The 19144-nt window shown below is 36.5% G+C and overlaps 1 protein-coding gene across 1 annotated transcript in view; it reads left to right on the top strand.

Moving 5' to 3' along the window:
* DOCK2 (dedicator of cytokinesis 2) overlaps nt 1-19144 on the top strand; it is a 194826-nt gene that overhangs the window by 10575 nt on the left and 165107 nt on the right. Inside the window, exons 2-14 of the mRNA XM_035889022.1 lie at nt 201-284; nt 3311-3351; nt 6061-6116; nt 6266-6362; nt 7994-8142; nt 10214-10349; nt 12556-12710; nt 13110-13191; nt 13710-13845; nt 14408-14483; nt 15008-15084; nt 15448-15573; nt 16414-16538. Of these exons, the coding sequence (XP_035744915.1) occupies nt 201-284; nt 3311-3351; nt 6061-6116; nt 6266-6362; nt 7994-8142; nt 10214-10349; nt 12556-12710; nt 13110-13191; nt 13710-13845; nt 14408-14483; nt 15008-15084; nt 15448-15573; nt 16414-16538 (1340 nt within the window). The remainder of the gene's footprint in view (nt 1-200; nt 285-3310; nt 3352-6060; nt 6117-6265; nt 6363-7993; nt 8143-10213; nt 10350-12555; nt 12711-13109; nt 13192-13709; nt 13846-14407; nt 14484-15007; nt 15085-15447; nt 15574-16413; nt 16539-19144) is intronic.

The following is a 19144-nucleotide window of genomic DNA, read 5'->3' on the forward strand; positions in this document are numbered from 1 at the left end:
TTTGAACACCTTTGCATTTTCACAAGAAAAGAGATTAAGTAATGGTAACAGATGAAGTTTTTGATAGAATTATGGTTCTATTCGTTTACTCTAGTGTATTTGTCCTAGTATCAAAAACTTAATAATCATGTAAGTTTTTCAGTTTTCTTGTAGTGTATGGCTGTATTGAAAACCAGTATTTTTATCCTTTAATTTTTCAGCTATATACAATTTCAGAGGCACAGGGATACCACAACTACCTCTACAGATTGGTGATGTGGTCCATATCTTGGAGGCTTGTGAAGGTAAGTCAGTTGCCTTCAGGCTATAGGTTTCTGTGTATGAATAACTTAACCCTTTTACTTCACGGCAATTCCCTGTGTTATGTAAGTAGCTGTCTAATGCTCTTATTTGTATTGGTGGTGGTGTTCTATTTTGAGGAAGAACCTATTCATTTTTGGAGAGCCAAAATCAGAAATGTTGCAGTAAATGTGGTTTTTTGGGGAAGCCATTACCAAATGAGGAAGTCATCAAGGTAAACGTAGAGTTTGTGAAGTTCATGCCAGCTTGTAATATACCTGTTGGAAGTTACATTAGATTTGACTGAAGTTCTAATGGAGTATGTTTTTGCCTCTAAGCTAAATATTTGTTGCTAGAAGATATTCAGCACCCTACTCATCCTATAGTATAAGATAGAAATCTAGTATGTTAAAGTAGTCTGTAGGTCAGTATGATAGAAATATTTCTGAAAACCATCCAACTTAGTGAACAGAAGTCCAAGTCAAGCCATGCATGATAGATAGTCAACGTGCTGATCCAAACTTATGTAGTTGGTATGTGGACCTATCTGGCCAACTGGCATAAGTGTAAAATAAACAAAAGCAGCGAAGAATAAGCAAACATAAAGTTTTATACATTTGTGAAGCTGAATTCATTGTTGATACTGTAACAATAGTGTATTCCTCCATATTGATTCAATCTGTACCTTTACAATCTGTCTGAATTCTCTCCCAAGTCTGCCAGAACTACTTAAGTTTTTATTAGTATTAAGCAACAAGGGTGCAATTATTATTACTAACTCAACAGTTAAGTATCAGCAAATGTAATTATAATAGTAATTTATTTTTTTCAATCTGCAGTGATGTTCTTGACCAGATAAGAGTTTAAAAAAAATTATGAAGTGCTTCAAGCTTTGCAGAATGCATTGTAAAATTATCTTCTTCAACCTAGTTCCAATGTCTGTCAGTTGTATCTTATTAACTGTAGTTATGTTAAAGAGAAAGGCCAACTGCTGCATTATGCACCTACAGACACAGCTCAGTGTTGAAAGACACTTTGTATGTTGTGGTCATAAAGCTGCAAAGAATCTGAAGCTGTTTGAGCCCAGCCCATTCCATTTCACAGATCTCCAGGTTGTTTTGTATGGAAACAACAAATTATTTGAGAGAAGAGCCCCTCAGAAACCATAGTTCCAATATTTTGGAGCACAAAGCATTTTTTTTCTTCTATTTGTAAAAGAAATTCAGTATCTCTCAGCAGCAGTGAAAATACTGATGTCACTCATTAGACTATTAGTCAACAGATGCATCTGTCAGTCATAAGTAATGGTTTGTGTCCTCTCAGAAAATAAAAGATCTGTATAATTCTTCAAGACTCCATTCCAAACATTCTGGTGAAGAAAAAAATTCATTAGCAAACCAGAAACCTCCTCATCCTTATAGTGTCTCTGTTAATTGCAGAAACAGCATTTCAGGTTTCTGACTGCTGTGGTACGTTTGTTGTCAGGTTGTCGGTCCAGCCTAGTAAGTTGAGTGGTGATCTTACGGGGTTATTTTTGATCTAAAAGTCTTTTCTGAATGCTCTGCCCTTAACACACTATGTTATAGCTTGCTTTTTGAAATACATTTGTGAATGAAGAAGTTGAATCTTTTGTATTGTGCAAGTGAGGAAGTTCATTTTTTATCAGATATCTTAAAAATACGCTGCCAGCTGCAGCTGAAGAGTAACCAACAGTAACAGGGTTTTTTTTTTTCTGCACTCATTTTATGTGCTATTTTAGTTTGTTTTGCATGCATAAAATATATGCACAGAATGCACATGTGTAGACACAGCAAATGGGATTAAATAGATTTTACATGCTTGGTTGTAAATTGGAGACTATGTGCAAATAATACAGTTTTATAAGTAAGTTGGAATTCTGTTGTTGAGAAGATACTGGAAAAAAAATTCCAGCACTGGACAAACCCGAAAAAAATCTGTCCTGAGTTTTTCTTTGAGGCCAGTGATTCTGCTGTGACTTTTAACATTGCCTGTCTCACAGTACTATTTGGGGTCTGGGATTTTTTTTTTCCTCATGCTTTAGTTGCGTGGCTGAAACACCTGTACTGTGTTAGAAATGGTGAGAGAGAAAGGATGGTAGGGAAGAGATAATATCTGTTCATGAAACTGGAGTCAGAAAATGTATGCTTTTAGTTAGAAAATGCTTTCTTTGGGGTGAAATAGAAGAAGTATTCAGAGATGAATACTGTTGCTGTACAGGTAATGTTTCGTCACGGAACATGTGCACAGTGGACATGGCTTCTGCTGTAATTTAGTAAGGTTGAACTCTTTATTTTACGTTCTTCGGAGAAGTTTATTGTGGCTTAACTGGGGCGTAGATGGAACAAAATCTGAATTAGTATTCTAATTGCCACTCCTGCAATACTGCACTCTCTTTCAGAGGGGTTTCTAGTTATGAATGGAGCAAAAGCCCCATCATAATAGGCCTTCATTTTCTTGAGGTTCTAACTTGAACTTTACATTAGGAAGCTGCTTCTCTGAGTTGGGTGCAAAAGCTACAATTCCTCATGGCAGAAAGATGGCTTACTTGGCTCATGTTCAGAGAAGTTGGATATAGAACAACCATGTACTCTATTGGATGAATACTACACCTAGAACACAATTGGAAGAGCTTCATGGGCTATTCAGCATCATGAGTGATCTTGGTTGACAGACAGATATATGTGTGTTACATATCACATTACAAAAGAACTATATTTATTCTACCTTTTCTATGTGAGTGTGGGGGTGTTAAATTCTGTGTAAGATCATCTCTATGTACTATGCAAGACTTGAAAGTAGACCATATACTTATACTTGCTAATGTGCTAGTAATGCTAACTGTGCTTCCTGATATTCACATTACTTTAATCTATGTATTTTTGAAGTAACTATTAATTTTTAAGCATCCTATACAAGATAGTTCTTACATGAAACAAAACACATGACCTCATTTATATGCCTTTTTATGCGTATGTTCTGTCATGCTAAGTGCACTCTTTCTTCCTCTCAGATTGGTACAAGGGTTACCTAGTAAGACACAAAGGATCAGAGGTAAGCCTTCTATTTCAGGCTATTTATTCCTATGAGACTTTTTAAGAAATTGACCTATGAAGTGGGGGTTTTGATATCTCTTATCAGATAGTCCTATTCTGATCCCTGAAGTCAGCTATATCGGTTGTCTTTCCTTTCAAGATGAGTAAAGTGATCTGCATTTGTCCTGGACAATGTTGGTAAGTTTTAGAAGTGAGGACTGGGAAAAGCAGATCAATGAAGAAAAACTTACTGTGCCTTCAGGTTAACAGCCTGATGAAGACATAATTTGAAATAACTTTTTGAGTTAATTTACTGCTAGCTAGATGTGTTTGTTTCTGCAGTTTTCTAAGGATTCTTTATGCTACATTCTATCTAAACAACTCCCATCAGGCTTAAATTCTTACATATCTCTCTAATGTACAAAAATCATATTAATAAAAAAAAGTCAGTGTTCTTATACCTGATGATGGAAAGCCACCAATGAATAGCTTTTACCCTGGGTATGATGACTCCTGAGTTAGGTAGCAAAAAAATTACTCTTTAGTTCCAAATACACTTTTCAAGAAGAAAAGCATTTTTTTTGTTTTTAAACTTGCTTTTAGTATCAAATTTTTTTAGGGACAAGCAATGCAAAGGCATTTGAAGTTAGAGACTCATGCCTGTATTACAGTAAAAATGTTTGGTCAAAGTTGCTTCTCTGTAGCCTGGAAAAAGGATGTATAAAACCTTCACAGCCGCTTAGAGGGATATCTGGGGAGTGGAGGGACAATTGTTGGCAGAGAATATGCCATCCAAAAAAATCAAACAGTCTTTTCTATTTCTCTTTTTTCTTGTTTTGTATTCAGTGGCTTGTAGGCATTAGCAATAACTTGCATTAACTTAGAGCAACTAATTTGTGTCTATTTTCAAACTGCATGTGATAGTACAATGTTTTGGCTTCATTTTGAAAGTGTTAGATGCTTCAATTTACTATTTCACTTCATTGCTCAATGACTGCACATCCTAAAAGACAGAGGAATGAATAATTATTTGTGATAATTATGTGTAATGATTTTCTCCAGCCTTCTATCTGTTGTTTCTCAGGTTCTATGAGCTCCAATACAGCTGCATAGTACACCTTATTAGCTTGCTTCCATTTCTAGCTCGTCACAGATGAGGTGGAAGCCAGTCTAGTGATAAGGTAGTTCACCCTAAGTTCTTGATACAGCATAGTATTTCAGTGGAAGCTACCCAAAGTAGTCACTATCACTGGCTGATCTGCAGTAATTGAGGGTGGATATAAGAGAATGGCTAACCATGCTCCCATCCTGTCCAATACTATAACTGCCTTTTACATACTCCTTTGACATTTCTTTTGGCTCTTGATTCTAATTAAAATTTTTCTTTTATTAACATTTAGTCTAAAGCTGAAAAGGGAAAATATTTACCAGAACTAACTGCTTCCTTTTAACTAATTCTTAATACTGTTAAAGGGTTTCATCAAGGGCAACATGCATAACATGTTTTAAGCAGTATTATTAATTTCATACACTGAGATTTCACTAAACTTACTATTAATGGGTTCTTATTTTTTGCTTTGCTTCTTCATTAACTTAAATCTTAATGAAAAACTATGGAAATGATAAGAGATGATTGTGTTTTGATTAAGATCCAGTGCTAAAAGAAAATGGCTATAAAAGCTGAAATGTAATTGAGAGAAAGACTTTGTGAAGTACCACATATGAATGTCAGTTATTGAATAGAGAAGAATCCAAGAAGAACCTAGCTTAATTACCAAGACTAGATTTGCTAGTTAATGTGAGGATATTCATGGATAGATCGATGGTCAAAAGTTCCTTTAGGATGACTTAAAACCTTTCAGCTGCTGTAGAGCAAGGACACATCACATTAGAACATTTTGTCTGGTGACCTTTTTTTTTTTTCTACACAGGTCAATTAAAAATAAATGTTGAGAATGTCATGAAATCTGGTGCCTCCTTTACTGCAACTTGCTGGGCATCGTACTGCATGGCCCTAGATAGTACAGAATGAGAACATAATCTCAATCGCAGTGGTGACACATACAGCTAGGAGGGCTGAGAATTTATGGCTTTGCTAAGTGTCTCCATTCTTCGTGCATTGCAAATGAAAGGTTGTTCCTTTTTCTTAAAAAGTGTCTTCTGTGCAGTGTTCTTGGCTCTTATGCTTCAAAGTAAACTTTGAGTTTACTGTCCTTCATGTCAGTGGCCATTGTGCTATTCATCACAAATGATTTCCTCTGTCTATCACTATTTCTTTCACTAGATGCAATGATCCTCTATCAGCATCTCTTCTTTGGTTTGATAATCAAACTGATCTCTAAATCAGACTGCATTTTTTTCCAAGAACTAGGAATGTATGGGGTGATGCACAGAAAAAATGTTTCTTTACTGCATTTAACCTCTATGTACTGTTTTCTGGGGGAGTAGACGGTGGGATGGGGGTGGAAGATGGTGTTTCTTAGGAAGAAATGTAATTCTATGTTTGTAGAAAAGGATATGACGGAACTTGTTTATCTATGAAACACATGCATCTAGCTGGACAGAAAACTAGATAGCAGCTAGTTTAGAGACTACAGTTTATGTTTATAGTCATAGTTTTGTGAAGAAAATTTAGAAGTGGGTTTTGGAAAGCTCTCATTTGTTATTTAAATTTTCTTGGAGAGTAAGAGTAGATTGTATTCTTTTTTTTTTTTTCCTCCTTCAACAGGGAATATTTCCTAAATCTTTCATCCACATCAAGGAAGTTACTGTTGAAAAGAAAAGGTATTGAATTTAACTGTTTTATTAGAAGAATGAGTTTTACTGCTAAAGAATGAGTTTTAAGGCATTTATATGCCTTAAACACAGTAACTATAACATAAAAACATGCAACTTTTTCATTGTCATTGTGTTGTTTTTTTCCTCTTTCCTAGACATACAGAAAATATAATACCTGCTGAAATTCCTTTGGTTCAAGAAGTTACCACTACTCTCTGGGAATGGGGAAGCATTTGGAAACAGCTCTATGTGGTATGAAATTTTTGCATGCTGTGTGTGTCCTCTTAATCAGTCCCATTTATGCATATTGAGGTCTTGTTCAAAATAGTGTCTTGTCTTAAATGCAGGGCAGGATCTGGGAGGATTTAAGAAATTACTTTTTCATCACTGCTTAGATGATTAGAGTTTTCTTCAATGGCTTTACAAGGCTGTTACTGCTGAGGAGTGGTGTAACTTCATGCCTTTACTTTCAACATTGAGTATCATGTACATGATAAAATTTTCATAATTGTTCTTTGTAGAGTTCACAAGTTTCAAGATGGGAGTATCAATCATAACGAAGATGCATTTGAAAAAGAGCCACCATGTTATTTGGATGCTAGAACAAAAGTTGTTCACGGGTTACTAGGAGCATGTAGCTGTTAACAATTGGCAATTTCAGGAAGTCAGTCTTTTTACTTTCAATATCTTAATTTTACATTTCTTAAAGCAAAACATTTTTTTTCCATCTTGGAGAAGATTTTTTTCCTGTAAGCACTTTTACCAATACATAAAAGTGCAATGAATTCATAAGTATTAGTCAAAATGGCCACTGTACCATCATCTGTGTTCCTTGTAAGTAAGCAACCTATAGTCATGGTGGTCTTTTCATATGCTTGTAATGCCCACAGTGTAGTGTAGACCTGATTCATGTTTTGTTTTGGTTTGGTTTTAAATTAACTTTTTACTTTAATTGGGCCTGAAATATTTTTGCAGGCCTCGACTACCCTTTATACAGAGATCAAACCTTTCTTACAATATTGTACCTGTCCTTGGACTACAAAACTGAGAGATGAAATTTTAATTTGAAGGATAGAGGGCTAATTTTTACACTTGCATAATCATAGATATTTTGCATGTTTTAAGCCTAACATTCATCCCTACTGATTCTAGTGACTTATGAATTTTTGGCTGTCAGACTTGCGTTAAAGTGTTGACTGGAAAAACATCAGATGATGGTGAACTCCCTAGTACCCGAGTAGTCTCCTAACAGATAACCTGTTTCAACAACTTGCACTGACTGCTCCGGGATCCCAGCCATTGGATTTTGCTTTTCCTCTGTTGGGGCAAAGGAATCTTGAATACAGTGTAGTTTGTCTTCAATAATCTATTTTCTGAAACATGTCACTTCTTAGTCGTCTTCCTGTAAAAGTCAACAATCAAAACTGCTGTTGTTTCAGTGAATGACACAGGAACTGCTTTAGTGATTTCTGTGCATTGTCTCACTTTTCTCTTAAATGTATTAATAGCACAATCAAATGTTGTTATTCCCAGCACGCTCTTATCAGTATCTCAGAGAAGTAAATTGCTTCTATAATGTTTTCTCTTGATGAGGCTTAGTTAATGAATTTTAAAACAGCACAATTAAATAACACAAAAATAATGTAATTCCCTATCCCTATGCAAATTGCTTAAATTTAATGTTATTTCTTGACGATCACATGGGAGATTCTGTCCTTAGCAATTTGTGGGATGAGAGAAGGAAGGAAGCCAGGCTTGGTATTTTGCCTAATTCTTGCTCCTGAAATCATTTAGCATTAAAAATGACACATCCTTTAACTGTTAAGACCAATGTTTCACTTCAACTTCAAGCTTGAAACCTATTGTTTTCTTTTATATGTTAGACAAATAAGAAAGAACGGTTCCAGCAGGTGCAGTCTATGATGTATGACTTAATGGAGTGGCGGTCACAGCTTCTGTCCGGGACTTTGCCAAAAGATGAGCTCAAAGAACTCAAACAGAAAGTCACTTCCAGAATTGACTATGGTAACAAGTAAGTGGCCTACATTGCTTCTGGAAAACATGATTTATTTTAAAGAACTCAGATGAAACAGAGATGATGACAAAAATTTTCCCGTTTGAAGTTTCATAACTCATTAATGTGAGATGTAGACATACTGAATCTTCTTTTCAAGCTTCTCCCTGTTATTCATGTGATAATAAATAGTAGATACCATGCTGAGGCTTCTCATAGCTGATTGCTTTTTCAAGATGTCTATAATTATCAAATAAATTAATATATGAGCTTGTCAACTGTAAAGATTTGAGGTCAGGTAACTGGCCTTTATATACATATAACATCAGTGTACTCGGGACCCAAAACTTGTCCATTCTTCACAAACACAGCCTACCTCTAGTAGTGTCATGCTACCGCTTCAAAAGCAGTGCTGAGAGACCTCAGCGTGGTGGATGAATAGCAACATTCTGAAGTGTACAAAGGCTTTGCTAAAGGCATCACCCCACCACCTGACCCCTCCAAACCCCGCCCCAACTTACTAGGGAATTTCCAGGCAGAACTCTGGTTCTGGTAATAGAAGTGAAACTACCAAGGATAGAATAGTTACTTGACAAAAAGACTTGTCTGCTTCTTGTTAATGAAAAGTCCCTGCAACACAACATATTTTTTTTTTTTGCAAAAGTGGGTTTATGTGGAGTCAAGTTGTGTTCCACCACCCGATAAAGGGGAGAAAGAGCTTGGTAAACAAATCTTCATAATATTGGTTTTATAGGCATTAGAATATGCTTATAGACTGTATTTGGCTATTTCAAGTCACTGTGGTTATTGTGGCCTGAAGGCCTACATACAGCTGAAAGTCTTGCGTTACCTGTGGCTAGACATAAACAATGACCACAAGATGTTACAGATCTCCTCTTAACTTGTTCACAGACGCACAGATTTCTGATAAATTGTATTCAAACAGAACACACTGTGGGAATACATGTATCCTGCTACACTATGTGGAGCTGAATGATCGCTCCAAGACAGGTTTTACTTTGAAATACTCCAATCAAAGAAGCCTAGCTCTGATTAAGACAACACCAATACTACTTTGCTTTCGGACTTTTGTTCTCACACTCTTCTCTTTTTTCCAAATTATGAGACAGTAAGTTTCTTCCTTTAGAGTGGAGCAGGGGTGGAGGGGATGTTTAAAATGGTTTGGGATTGCATAGATGAAAAGTGCAAGTCAGATAGTATTTGGAAGTGCCTGAAAGTGTGGGATTGCGTTGTGATGTATTAAGGAAACTTGTGAAACTGTGGAGAAGGAATAACGGGGAATGACAGTGGAGGCTGAGTGGGTCATTGTGGGAGAGGAGATAAACACCAAATCAGGAGAGGTTGTGGATAATCATGTAAGGTGATGAAGATGGCTTGCAGTCTGATACAGACTGCTTCAAACAACATTAACAGTGCCATAAGGGCAGCCAGTACATTTTAGAAATAGTGAAACGTACAGTCTGGCACGAAGTAGACCAATTTTAGAGGGGGATGGAGGAGTGAGATCCTGGATAGGGAAGAAAGGGTATCTCTTGGCTGAGGTAACATCAAGTCACTGTGGGCAAGAATATGTAGGATGTATGGAAGTAAGACTTGATTTTTGAATGTTGAGAAAAAAAGAGCGGAAGGAAAAAAAGGCATGATTTGCGTGAGAGCAAAGGAGAACAGAGCCCAGTAGTTAGTGAAGTAGCAAGACTGGGAGAGTAAGAGAGCAACATAAAAGCAGGAGGTAACAGGAAAAACCTACACGTCCTGATTACAAAGGTTATAAAGGTTAAAAAGCAAAAGAGATGAGGACTGCTTAAAGTCACTGAACATGGTGAATCTGTTTTATCTGATAGGCATTTAAATGCTTTGGTGACACTACTATACATTCCTAAAATGGATAAATACTGTACAACAGCTTGAAAAGAAAGTTGTGGGGTTTAGTTAACTTTTTCTTCAATCAAATGCTGTTGCAGGTATTTAAACTTACTTTATTGTTTTAAATCTTGAAGGAGCACCTTGTGCGCTGCATTTCTAAGCAGAAATAATAACCCTGCCATTATTGTTCTTTGTATTTTCACAGGATACTTGAGCTAGATCTAATTGTTAGAGATGAAGATGGAAACATCTTGGATCCAGATAAAACCAGTGTCATCAGCCTATTTCATGCACATGAAGAAGCGACTAATAAAATCACTGAGCGAATTAAGGAGGAAATGGTAGGACTGACTGGCCCAACTTAATGCTTCCTTTGCTAAAAACAAAATGAAAAACCAGTACAAGGGTTGAAGAACGTAACCTTCTACCATAAAAGCTGGTGGAAACTTTTGCCTCTGACTGAACTGAGTGTAGATTCACATTCATGTGTTATAAATATGGCTAAGCCTTAAACTGAGTTGCATTTGTGCACTAGATTCAGGCTGTTGGCTAGGCTGAAAGCCTGTGTCTAATGTTGGCTAGGCTGAAAGCCTGTGTCTAATGCTGGTTCTAAATCCATTCTTGGATTCCTAAACAGAAATGTCTCTTCATTCCATCTGTGGGCTACCCAACAGGCTGATTAGCATAGTGACTTGTTACACACTTGGAGTTCAGGCTACAAGCTATGACTAACCAAAGCTCTTTATTTAGAAGAACTTGTGACAACACTAGTTTGCTATGTGTTGCTGCTTGTTAGTTAGTCTGATGGAGTTGAAGAATTTAAGCTCACTAAAGGGGAACTCGGGTGACCTTATGGATGTGAGAAGTTGGCATGCCTAAGCAAAGATGACGAGTGCATAAATTTCACCTTTTAAAATGCAAAGCAGGTGACTACATTTCCTTGACCTTTTTATATAGTAAATTTGTTCAAGGAACTTGTAAGATACTTCGGTTCTTTTTTTAATTCATATGAAAATAAACAGTAATAAAGCAAGTAAAACACTTCACAAAAAAAAAAGTTGGGCTGTCACGACACTTTAATTAATGCCCATGACAAATCACTGGAAAACACCTTATGGATTGTTCTCATCAGTGTCACTAAATAAATCTTGCTTCTCAGACATCAAAATGTAATTAACTACAATATAAGGAAAATGAAAGTTGGTAGTCTGCAGCAGACTGTGTTGACTTGTTTTAAAAATAGAGCTGAACAATGGATGAAGAGAGATCTAGGCCATCAGATGTTAAGGAGCTGTTTCTAGGTGGTTAAAATGGGATGTATGTAGAAATTAGGAGCCTATCTTTGAGACAGTGAACCCACTCAGGTGTGTCCAGATCTCAGCATATGTTATTTGTCTCCTCTTCAAAGAGGTGCCTTTTGTTTTGCTAGTGTTCCTAGCACACTGAAACCCCATTACAATGCAGATAGTAGGCCCTCTGCTATATCCTACTGTGTTAAAAAATCTTTCAGGCTTTGTAGGTTTGCCTCTGTAGTGACAGATTGATACTTTTCTTCCCTTCTAAAGTGGTGATAGTTTCACCCTTTTTATAATTGCCCAGTGGCTGAAGAACTGGCCTAAAATATGAAAGTCACAGAAATCATAAAATATGTCAAGTTGGAAGGGACCCATAAGGATCCTGGAGTCAGCTCCCTGCTCTCTTCTCTTAAAGGGGTTTAAGTTCTTACAGCATAGCAAAAACATTTTAAATTATTTTAGGCACAGTCCTTTACCAAAATTTAATAAAGGACTTCAGAATAGCTCCTTTGAAAGCAGCCTGATTTTCTTGGGAGGTAAGGTTTTGAATACATTCATATATGGGAGGGAAGCTTAACCTGGCTCTTTTCTCCTAAATGAAAGGAAGGTTTCTGGAGGTGAAAAGAGAAGGAAAGAGAAACTTATAAATCTTAACTATTGTGTTCCTTGGAAATATTAAAATATTAAGTAATCCCTGTCTAAAAGGAGACACCTACCTGGAAAAGACAGTAAGCTTAGAATCCCATACAAAGGAAGCTCTTAGTCATACTAAGTCCCCTAAGTACTGCAAAAGATTGATTTAAGGCATCTCTGTCAGCAGCTTTTTCATTATTTGTAGAGGTAGCTCCCTAGTCTGGGTGCAGTTTTTTCAAGAACCTTGGTCTGAGCTTTTTATCTCCTTGCATATGTTGAAGGTTCTGGAGAGGAAGGTGGGATCTTCCATACCTTTATCACCTCTCCACCTTCTAACCTGTTAGCTTTCTAGCTTCATAGTAGAAAATTATGTTGATACACTGGTGAAGCACTGTGCAGGGTCAGAAACTTATTTGCTAGTCATGTCTGCATTATTACACAATGTCTTTCAGAGGAATATACAGGGCAATGCTTATTTGTTGGAAATTAGTATTTTAATCCACATTTTTTATGATTTTTTCAAGATTAATTGTTACATATTATAAAAATTGAAATTGCTTGTAGTATCCCACCGTTTCAATTCATGGATCTACCTAATGATTTTCCTCCTTCTGAGTAGTCAAAGGATCAACCAGATTATGCATCGTATTCCCGAATGTCTTCATCCCCCACTCACAGCCTATACGTCTTTGTGCGGAATTTTGTTTGCCGAATTGGAGAGGATGCAGAACTCTTTATGTCACTATATGATCCACAGAAATTAACAATTATAAGGTAAGAGATTATAAGAGATTATTGTTGATGGGGAATGTTGTGGTGTCTGAAGTAAAGTGCTGAAATGGGAGGAAGGGGACAAAATGGGAGTAACATACGAATTCTAAGATAGGTTAAGATTCTGTTGAGTATTCCTGAGTATTCCAAACAGACTATTATGATGTTTGTTTCCTCCAAAAAAGGTGCCATTCTCTCTTATGTTCAAGCTATTTTTCAAAACTTAGTGATGGTATTTTGTATAGCATTCTTCTTGTCTTTTTAGACCGGTATTAGATTTAAACAATCACCACAAGCTATTGTCTTTTATGCAACCCTTGTTATATACTGCGGTTTTTAATGTACTGTGAAAAGGAAGAATTTTTAAATCACATGTCAGTAAGATATTTATCTTCAAAACAGTGAGAACTACTTGGTGAGATGGGGGAGTAGAGGCTTTCCAAAGGAAATTGATATGCTCAACAACCTTAAAGTAGTATTCACAGTAAGTGTCTTCCAGTTTTCCTTACTTGGTATTTGCAAATCAGATTGTCTCTCCTCTGTGCTCGCTATCAGAATTCCTGAAGATTAAGCAAGATGAAGAAGGAAGCAGAAGTAATCTTATAAAAAGGGCAAGATGACCAGTCATTGAGTGCTTTAAGGCAGTGACAACGCTTCAATGTCCTTTATTCAAATCAGTTTGCTGCCTCATAGATTTACTGATGATTTGGTATTTTTTTTTCATCTGCTGTACCCCTTGATTGCTACTATTTTCTCTATGCTACTATTTTCTCTATTTATCTTTCCTTACATTTTTTCAAACTTTAAACTGTCAGGTTTTTCATCCCTTCTGTGGGCTCAGTTTGGTTGTTGTGGTGTGGATTTTTTGGGTTTTGTTTGTTGGGGCGTTTTTTCCCCTCCACTGATTACTGAGGCTCATTATGTTACTGTAGGTCCTGTTTAAATTTCACAACTTGGTTCTTGCCCAAGTAATATTTCAATTCCTTTTTGTTTGTATCTTAGGATCTTGGAAATAAAGACCTTAGCAGGGACAAAATATATTTAGTTTGTCAAATAGTCAGAGTTGGAAGGATGGATCTCAAAGACAGTAACTCAAAGAAATACACACAAGGACTAAGGCGGCCTTTCGGAGTGGCAGGTAACTGATTGTCCTGTGCTATATCTGAAGCAGGGCCTAAGTGATACTTGCCAACCCTGGACCATAGAATCTCTACCAAGACATGTCAGAATACAAAATATAACTATCAACTTCTTCCATATTTAATGTTTTAGTTTAAGTCCATAAAGACTGCACTTACACTAGCATTTTAGTTCAGGTCCAAAATGTGCTTTAGAATTTAATTTCCTAATAATTCATACTGCTATGCAGCGCAAATCAAAGCGCAGTACCAGAGTATAACAGAATTCCTTGCAGATGAAATAAAACCAACACTTATGTCCCAAGAGCACCACCAATGCACTCACACCCGTATTCATAGGATTAGGCCAAAAATAGTCTGAAGTAATTTTCCATTTACGCAACATCGTGTTGGTAGTGTGGACTTTGCACTAAATGTTCTGCCCCACAAATTAACCATGCTTGCTAGCAAAAAATCTGTGTTTGCATTGAGGCACAAAAAATTAATGTGCATTATTCATAGATAAGGATATATTTTGCAATGCTATTTTAAGTTTTGATTATTTTTCTTTTACTCTTCTAGTTATGGATATTACAGATATCATAAAAGGAAAAGCTGAAAGTGATGAAGAAAAGCAGCATTTTATTCCCTTTCACCCGTAAGATAGTCATAGATATCTTTTTTTTTTTTATATGCACAAAAATATTTCTCTATCTCTTTGGCTATAACAATCTGAAATGTTTCAGGAAAAAAAATTTTGCTTTGAATAATTTTATGTTGTAATCATGTGCTAAATCAATCTGTTGCTAATTTCAAATGTAACTGAAAAAAAAAATCAAAGTTTACTTGTTTGTTAGGCTGTTTATCAGGGAAAGTGGACTGGACTGGCATGTTGGTGAATGCATTCACATTGTGCGTTCCTACAAAATGATAAGTTTTAATATTGACAGTCTGACAAAAAGTGCCATTCCTAAAGTTGTCAATTTAATGTTTTCCACTTCAATGTGCACATAAAATTCATGTGAGTGGTCTGCAATTCGGAGAGTTAATGAAATTACAGAATATATCAAATTAAGGTCAAGTACTGCAAAGATGACTGAGGCTGGCTGCCATCTATGTTCTGAATGGTGTTTGATATATTTAGCACTTAATTCCTAGTAGACATTGTTTTTTATCCTGCAGGGTACTGGCAGAGAATGACTTTTTACACAGTCTCCTAAGCAAAGTCACGGCATCAAAAGGAGACAGTGGTGGACAAGGTAAAGTAGACTTTTTTTAAAAGTTATCTAACAAGGTATTTTTGTGGAACTTAATTTTATATTGTTTAAATTTTAAAGAAAGGTTTTTGTTAGAGCTGTAGCACCACCATGGAGGTGAGACAACTTTGTAGCTGGAAGTGAAGTATCATGAGTTTGTTGCAGAATCTTAGGGCTATTTAAATTAGTGGCTACAGTTCTGGATTATAGAGATTTTACTTTCAGCTAAAGGAAGTGGAGGAAGTGAATTCTTATCACTATTTGGGTGGGTAGAAGAGGCAATCAGCTGAAAAGAGTTTGGTTTTTTTTTTTCTTTACCATAAATGCTATCTCTTTTTTTTTTTTTTTTTTTTTTTGTCTTAATAGGTCTCTGGGTAACTGTGAAAATGCTTGTTGGAGATGTGATTCAAACTAGGAAGGACTATCCACATCTTGTAGACAGAACCACAGTTGTTGCTAGAAAGCTAGGATTTCCTGAAATAATCATGCCAGGTAGGAGGTGCTCTTGTTCTGTAATAGGAATGGATTTTTTTCATTCCCTAGGTTAATGAGCATCAGCTGCAGCCTTATTTACTTCTGTAATGGGTAAATCAGGGGCTCTTTAGAATTCACTCTTGATGGTAAGTTTTGTTCTGGTATTAGAGGCTTATATAAAACAGTGAAATCCTTGGAAAGTATTTTCTAGTACTTAAACAGAAAAAATAAAATCAAGACAGTGAGGGATAATCCCAGCTCCTTGTACATAGCTTTCTTATCTTCTAAGTAGATTATGGTGGATGCTTACTTGAATTTTAAATTAACCTTATTTTTATTGTTACTTATCACTGTCCTTTAATAATAATAAACATACGAGTTTACAATCTCTTGAATTTTTTGGATTGATGGTAAGGTATTTTCCAATTAAAGTCACTCACTGTCTGCAGTACTCCTTTTTTAAAAACAAAAACACCCCCCAAAAATTCCATGCAAATCTCAATATTTCTTTTAAAATAATAAATTTGTTCACAGGAGAAAATTAAAATACGAAGCTCCCTCTGGAAAGAGAGCTGTGTATTTGGGGAAAATTCAGTAATGGCATCATCTGTCACCTCACCAGCAGGTGTCAGTGCAGGACGAGAATTGCTTCAAGTCCCTCTGAGGACTTGCATTTGGTTCGTTTCACATCACATCGTAGTAGGTTCTTAGCTAAGAATGAGAGATAAAAACTTCAGATGAAAAATAGACATTTTTATATGTTTCACTGCAGAAAAAGAGGTACTCTTGTGAAGTTCAGTTGACCCTATGCTCTCACAGCATTTTCATTCATTTTTAACCTTTCAATTTCTTTTTTAGGAGATATAAGAAATGACATTTATATTACATTGCTGTACGGCGATTTTGATAAATACAATAAAACAACTCAGAGAAACGTGGAAGTGATAATGTGTGTCTGTGATGAAGAAGGAAAAGTAATGCCAGTAAGTTTTCTTTTTCCTGTTTAATGGACGTAGAAACATGAGGCACATTATAGAAGTAAGCCTTAATCTTATAAGCTTTTATAAAATATGATTGTGCAAACACTTGCAGTTCCCTCCCTTGTGTTGTCTTGTGACATCTCGTGGCTGATGAGTTTTATGATGTTTAAAGTTACATAACTATTAAAGTCCTATAAATGTCTTGCATAAAACTGTAACAAGAAATAGCACTGGATGACCTATTTTAGCTGTGCCAAGGAACAAATGCTGTTTCTGACAATTACTGCATTCTTACTCCAGGGGTGTTTTTGTGGAAATTCCCAGAGGAATGCAATTTGTGCATTAAAATGTTGGGAGTACCATTTCTGCTACATAACAAACCCTTGATTTGTGCCAGGAAGACTGTCATTGTCTCCTGAATGAAGTACATGGTAAATAACTAAATTAGTGACCGAAGAGGAGTGTGGACACTGTACATAAGCAACATAAATATTTACAGTGTCTTTTTGCCTGTTAATTTTTGTTCTGAGGAATTTTTGTCTTTCCCTTAGGGCTTTTTAACACCAGTTCAGTATGCAGGGGGATTTTTGGCCTTTCCTTTTCTGAGCTTTATACTGTTCACTAAATCAGAACCGTGATCATGAGGGTGAAATCATAATGATGCTTCTTGAGATAAAATAAAGATGGAGTACCTGGTTGCGGTTCATAACACCAAACCATGTGACTTGCATGTACAGAAATTAACTCTGTTTTAAATCAACTTCAGCAACCTCTATTTTGTCTATTCACAGAAAATATGCTTAAAATACATATACCAAAGCATTCCTTAAAGAAATTAACCTATTGTAGTGCATTAAATCTTGCATTCCAGTATTACGTATGTTCAGTTCTGCAGACGCATCCTTTTGTCACTTTGGACATTGATTTGGACTTTTGGATTTGTCACTTTGTCTATAGATGTTCAAATCATGCATGTTTTCTATGGGTAATATGCCTTAAACATGTTTAAGCAACAATTTTTAGGCGTTAATTGAAACGCTGTTGAATGCAAGTAATAGCAAAAGTAACTAGTTTTCCCTGCTGGCCTCCAAAAATAAATGAATACCAATACACTTTCAAACTTATTAATTTATACTAATTTCAATGTTTCGAATAATCCATGAATCAAAAGAGGTATGTGTTCATTAAATGGGAAACTGGCTGGCTCTGTTTAGGTATCAAACTAGTGAGATTGGAGAGCTAACACTAGATTTACTGTTGCAAGTAAAAAGCTTTTTGTTCTAAGTGAGTGTCTCAGAACACATTCAAACAAGTTTGTACATAAAACTTGAAAAATCTCCATTCAGGCAGATGAGTCATACCTTTCTGCAGTTAAATCACTCTGAGGAGACCTTCCAAATCATCTTCAGGTGTCGGCATCCCACCCTTCTTGTCATGAGTTATTCTGGTGTTTGAAGCAGACTTCTAAGATTCACTGGATTTGCAGCAGGAAACCCGCGCCTTTGCAGTAGCTAGTGTAGCCTATATAGGATTAGTTTCATCAGTGCCTTCAGTAGAGGACTTAATATGTTTGCTTCTCCATGCACTTCAGTGTAATGTCTGATGCCTGGTGTCAGTGATGTTGCTTCTTCAATTATCAGCGTTAGCAGTTACTCTGCATGTACAATCCTCAACCACAGTCAGCTAGGAAAGATGGATGTAGGTCAAGTCTCTTCACAGATTCACTAAACAAACTGAATTCCTAGGTTAAAACAAATGTTGAACTTGATCAAAACTTAAAATTGGAAAACTAGTTCTCATAGTCATTAGAAAATGGGAATTTATAAATGTTAAAAAAAATGCATGAAGGCATACTGTTGTTGCCTCTACAAGGTTTAGTTTGGAAGTCACTACTGGTATGCTGCCAAACACTTCTGAGATTCTGCTGGAAGACAGTATTTTAAAGTAAATGGAGAAATAAATGGAGTAACGAAGCTAGATGACTTTTCCTTAGTGTGTTTCTCCTCCTACTTGAGATGATTCCTTGGTTACTTACGTTTGTTTGAGAAATCAATTCTACGTATGTTCACCACCCAGCTCTTCTTTGAACCTACTGTGTAACCCCTGTAAAATGCATTCTATAAATAGGTCCACTGTAATTACGGAAACGTGTATTTTCATTACAGTCAGAGGCTTGGAAAATGTAGTATCTTCCTCTCCGTTAGTGCTTTCGTTACTATTTAATTTTGAAGGACCCTATATCCACATTCAAAACTACTTGTTAAAGATGGGTCTTCTTGATGAACAAGATTTGCTGGTCCTGAACATGAACGTTGGACTCGATGACCTTAAAGCCCTTTTCCAACCAAAGTGATTCTATGAACACCGAGTGTCTCTATTCTCCAAGGGCTGGGCCTTGGCTGGGGGCAGCCTGGCCCAAGCGCTGGGGCCTGTTAACCGGGTAAAGGTTTCCCTCAGCGCCCAGGCCTGAGCCGGTCCCGGCGCCTCACGGGCAGCAGCTCTGCCCAGCTCCCAGCCGCTATGGTGGTGTTATGAGGACGGAGAGCCCCGGACCAGCGTACTTACCCGTCCGGTGCTGGCCCAGCCTTGTTCCCGGCTGCCGCAATGAA

This window comes from Egretta garzetta, unplaced genomic scaffold, assembly GCF_000687185.1.
Source record: "Egretta garzetta isolate BGI_Z169 unplaced genomic scaffold, ASM68718v1 scaffold60, whole genome shotgun sequence".
Lineage (NCBI taxonomy): Eukaryota > Metazoa > Chordata > Aves > Pelecaniformes > Ardeidae > Egretta > Egretta garzetta.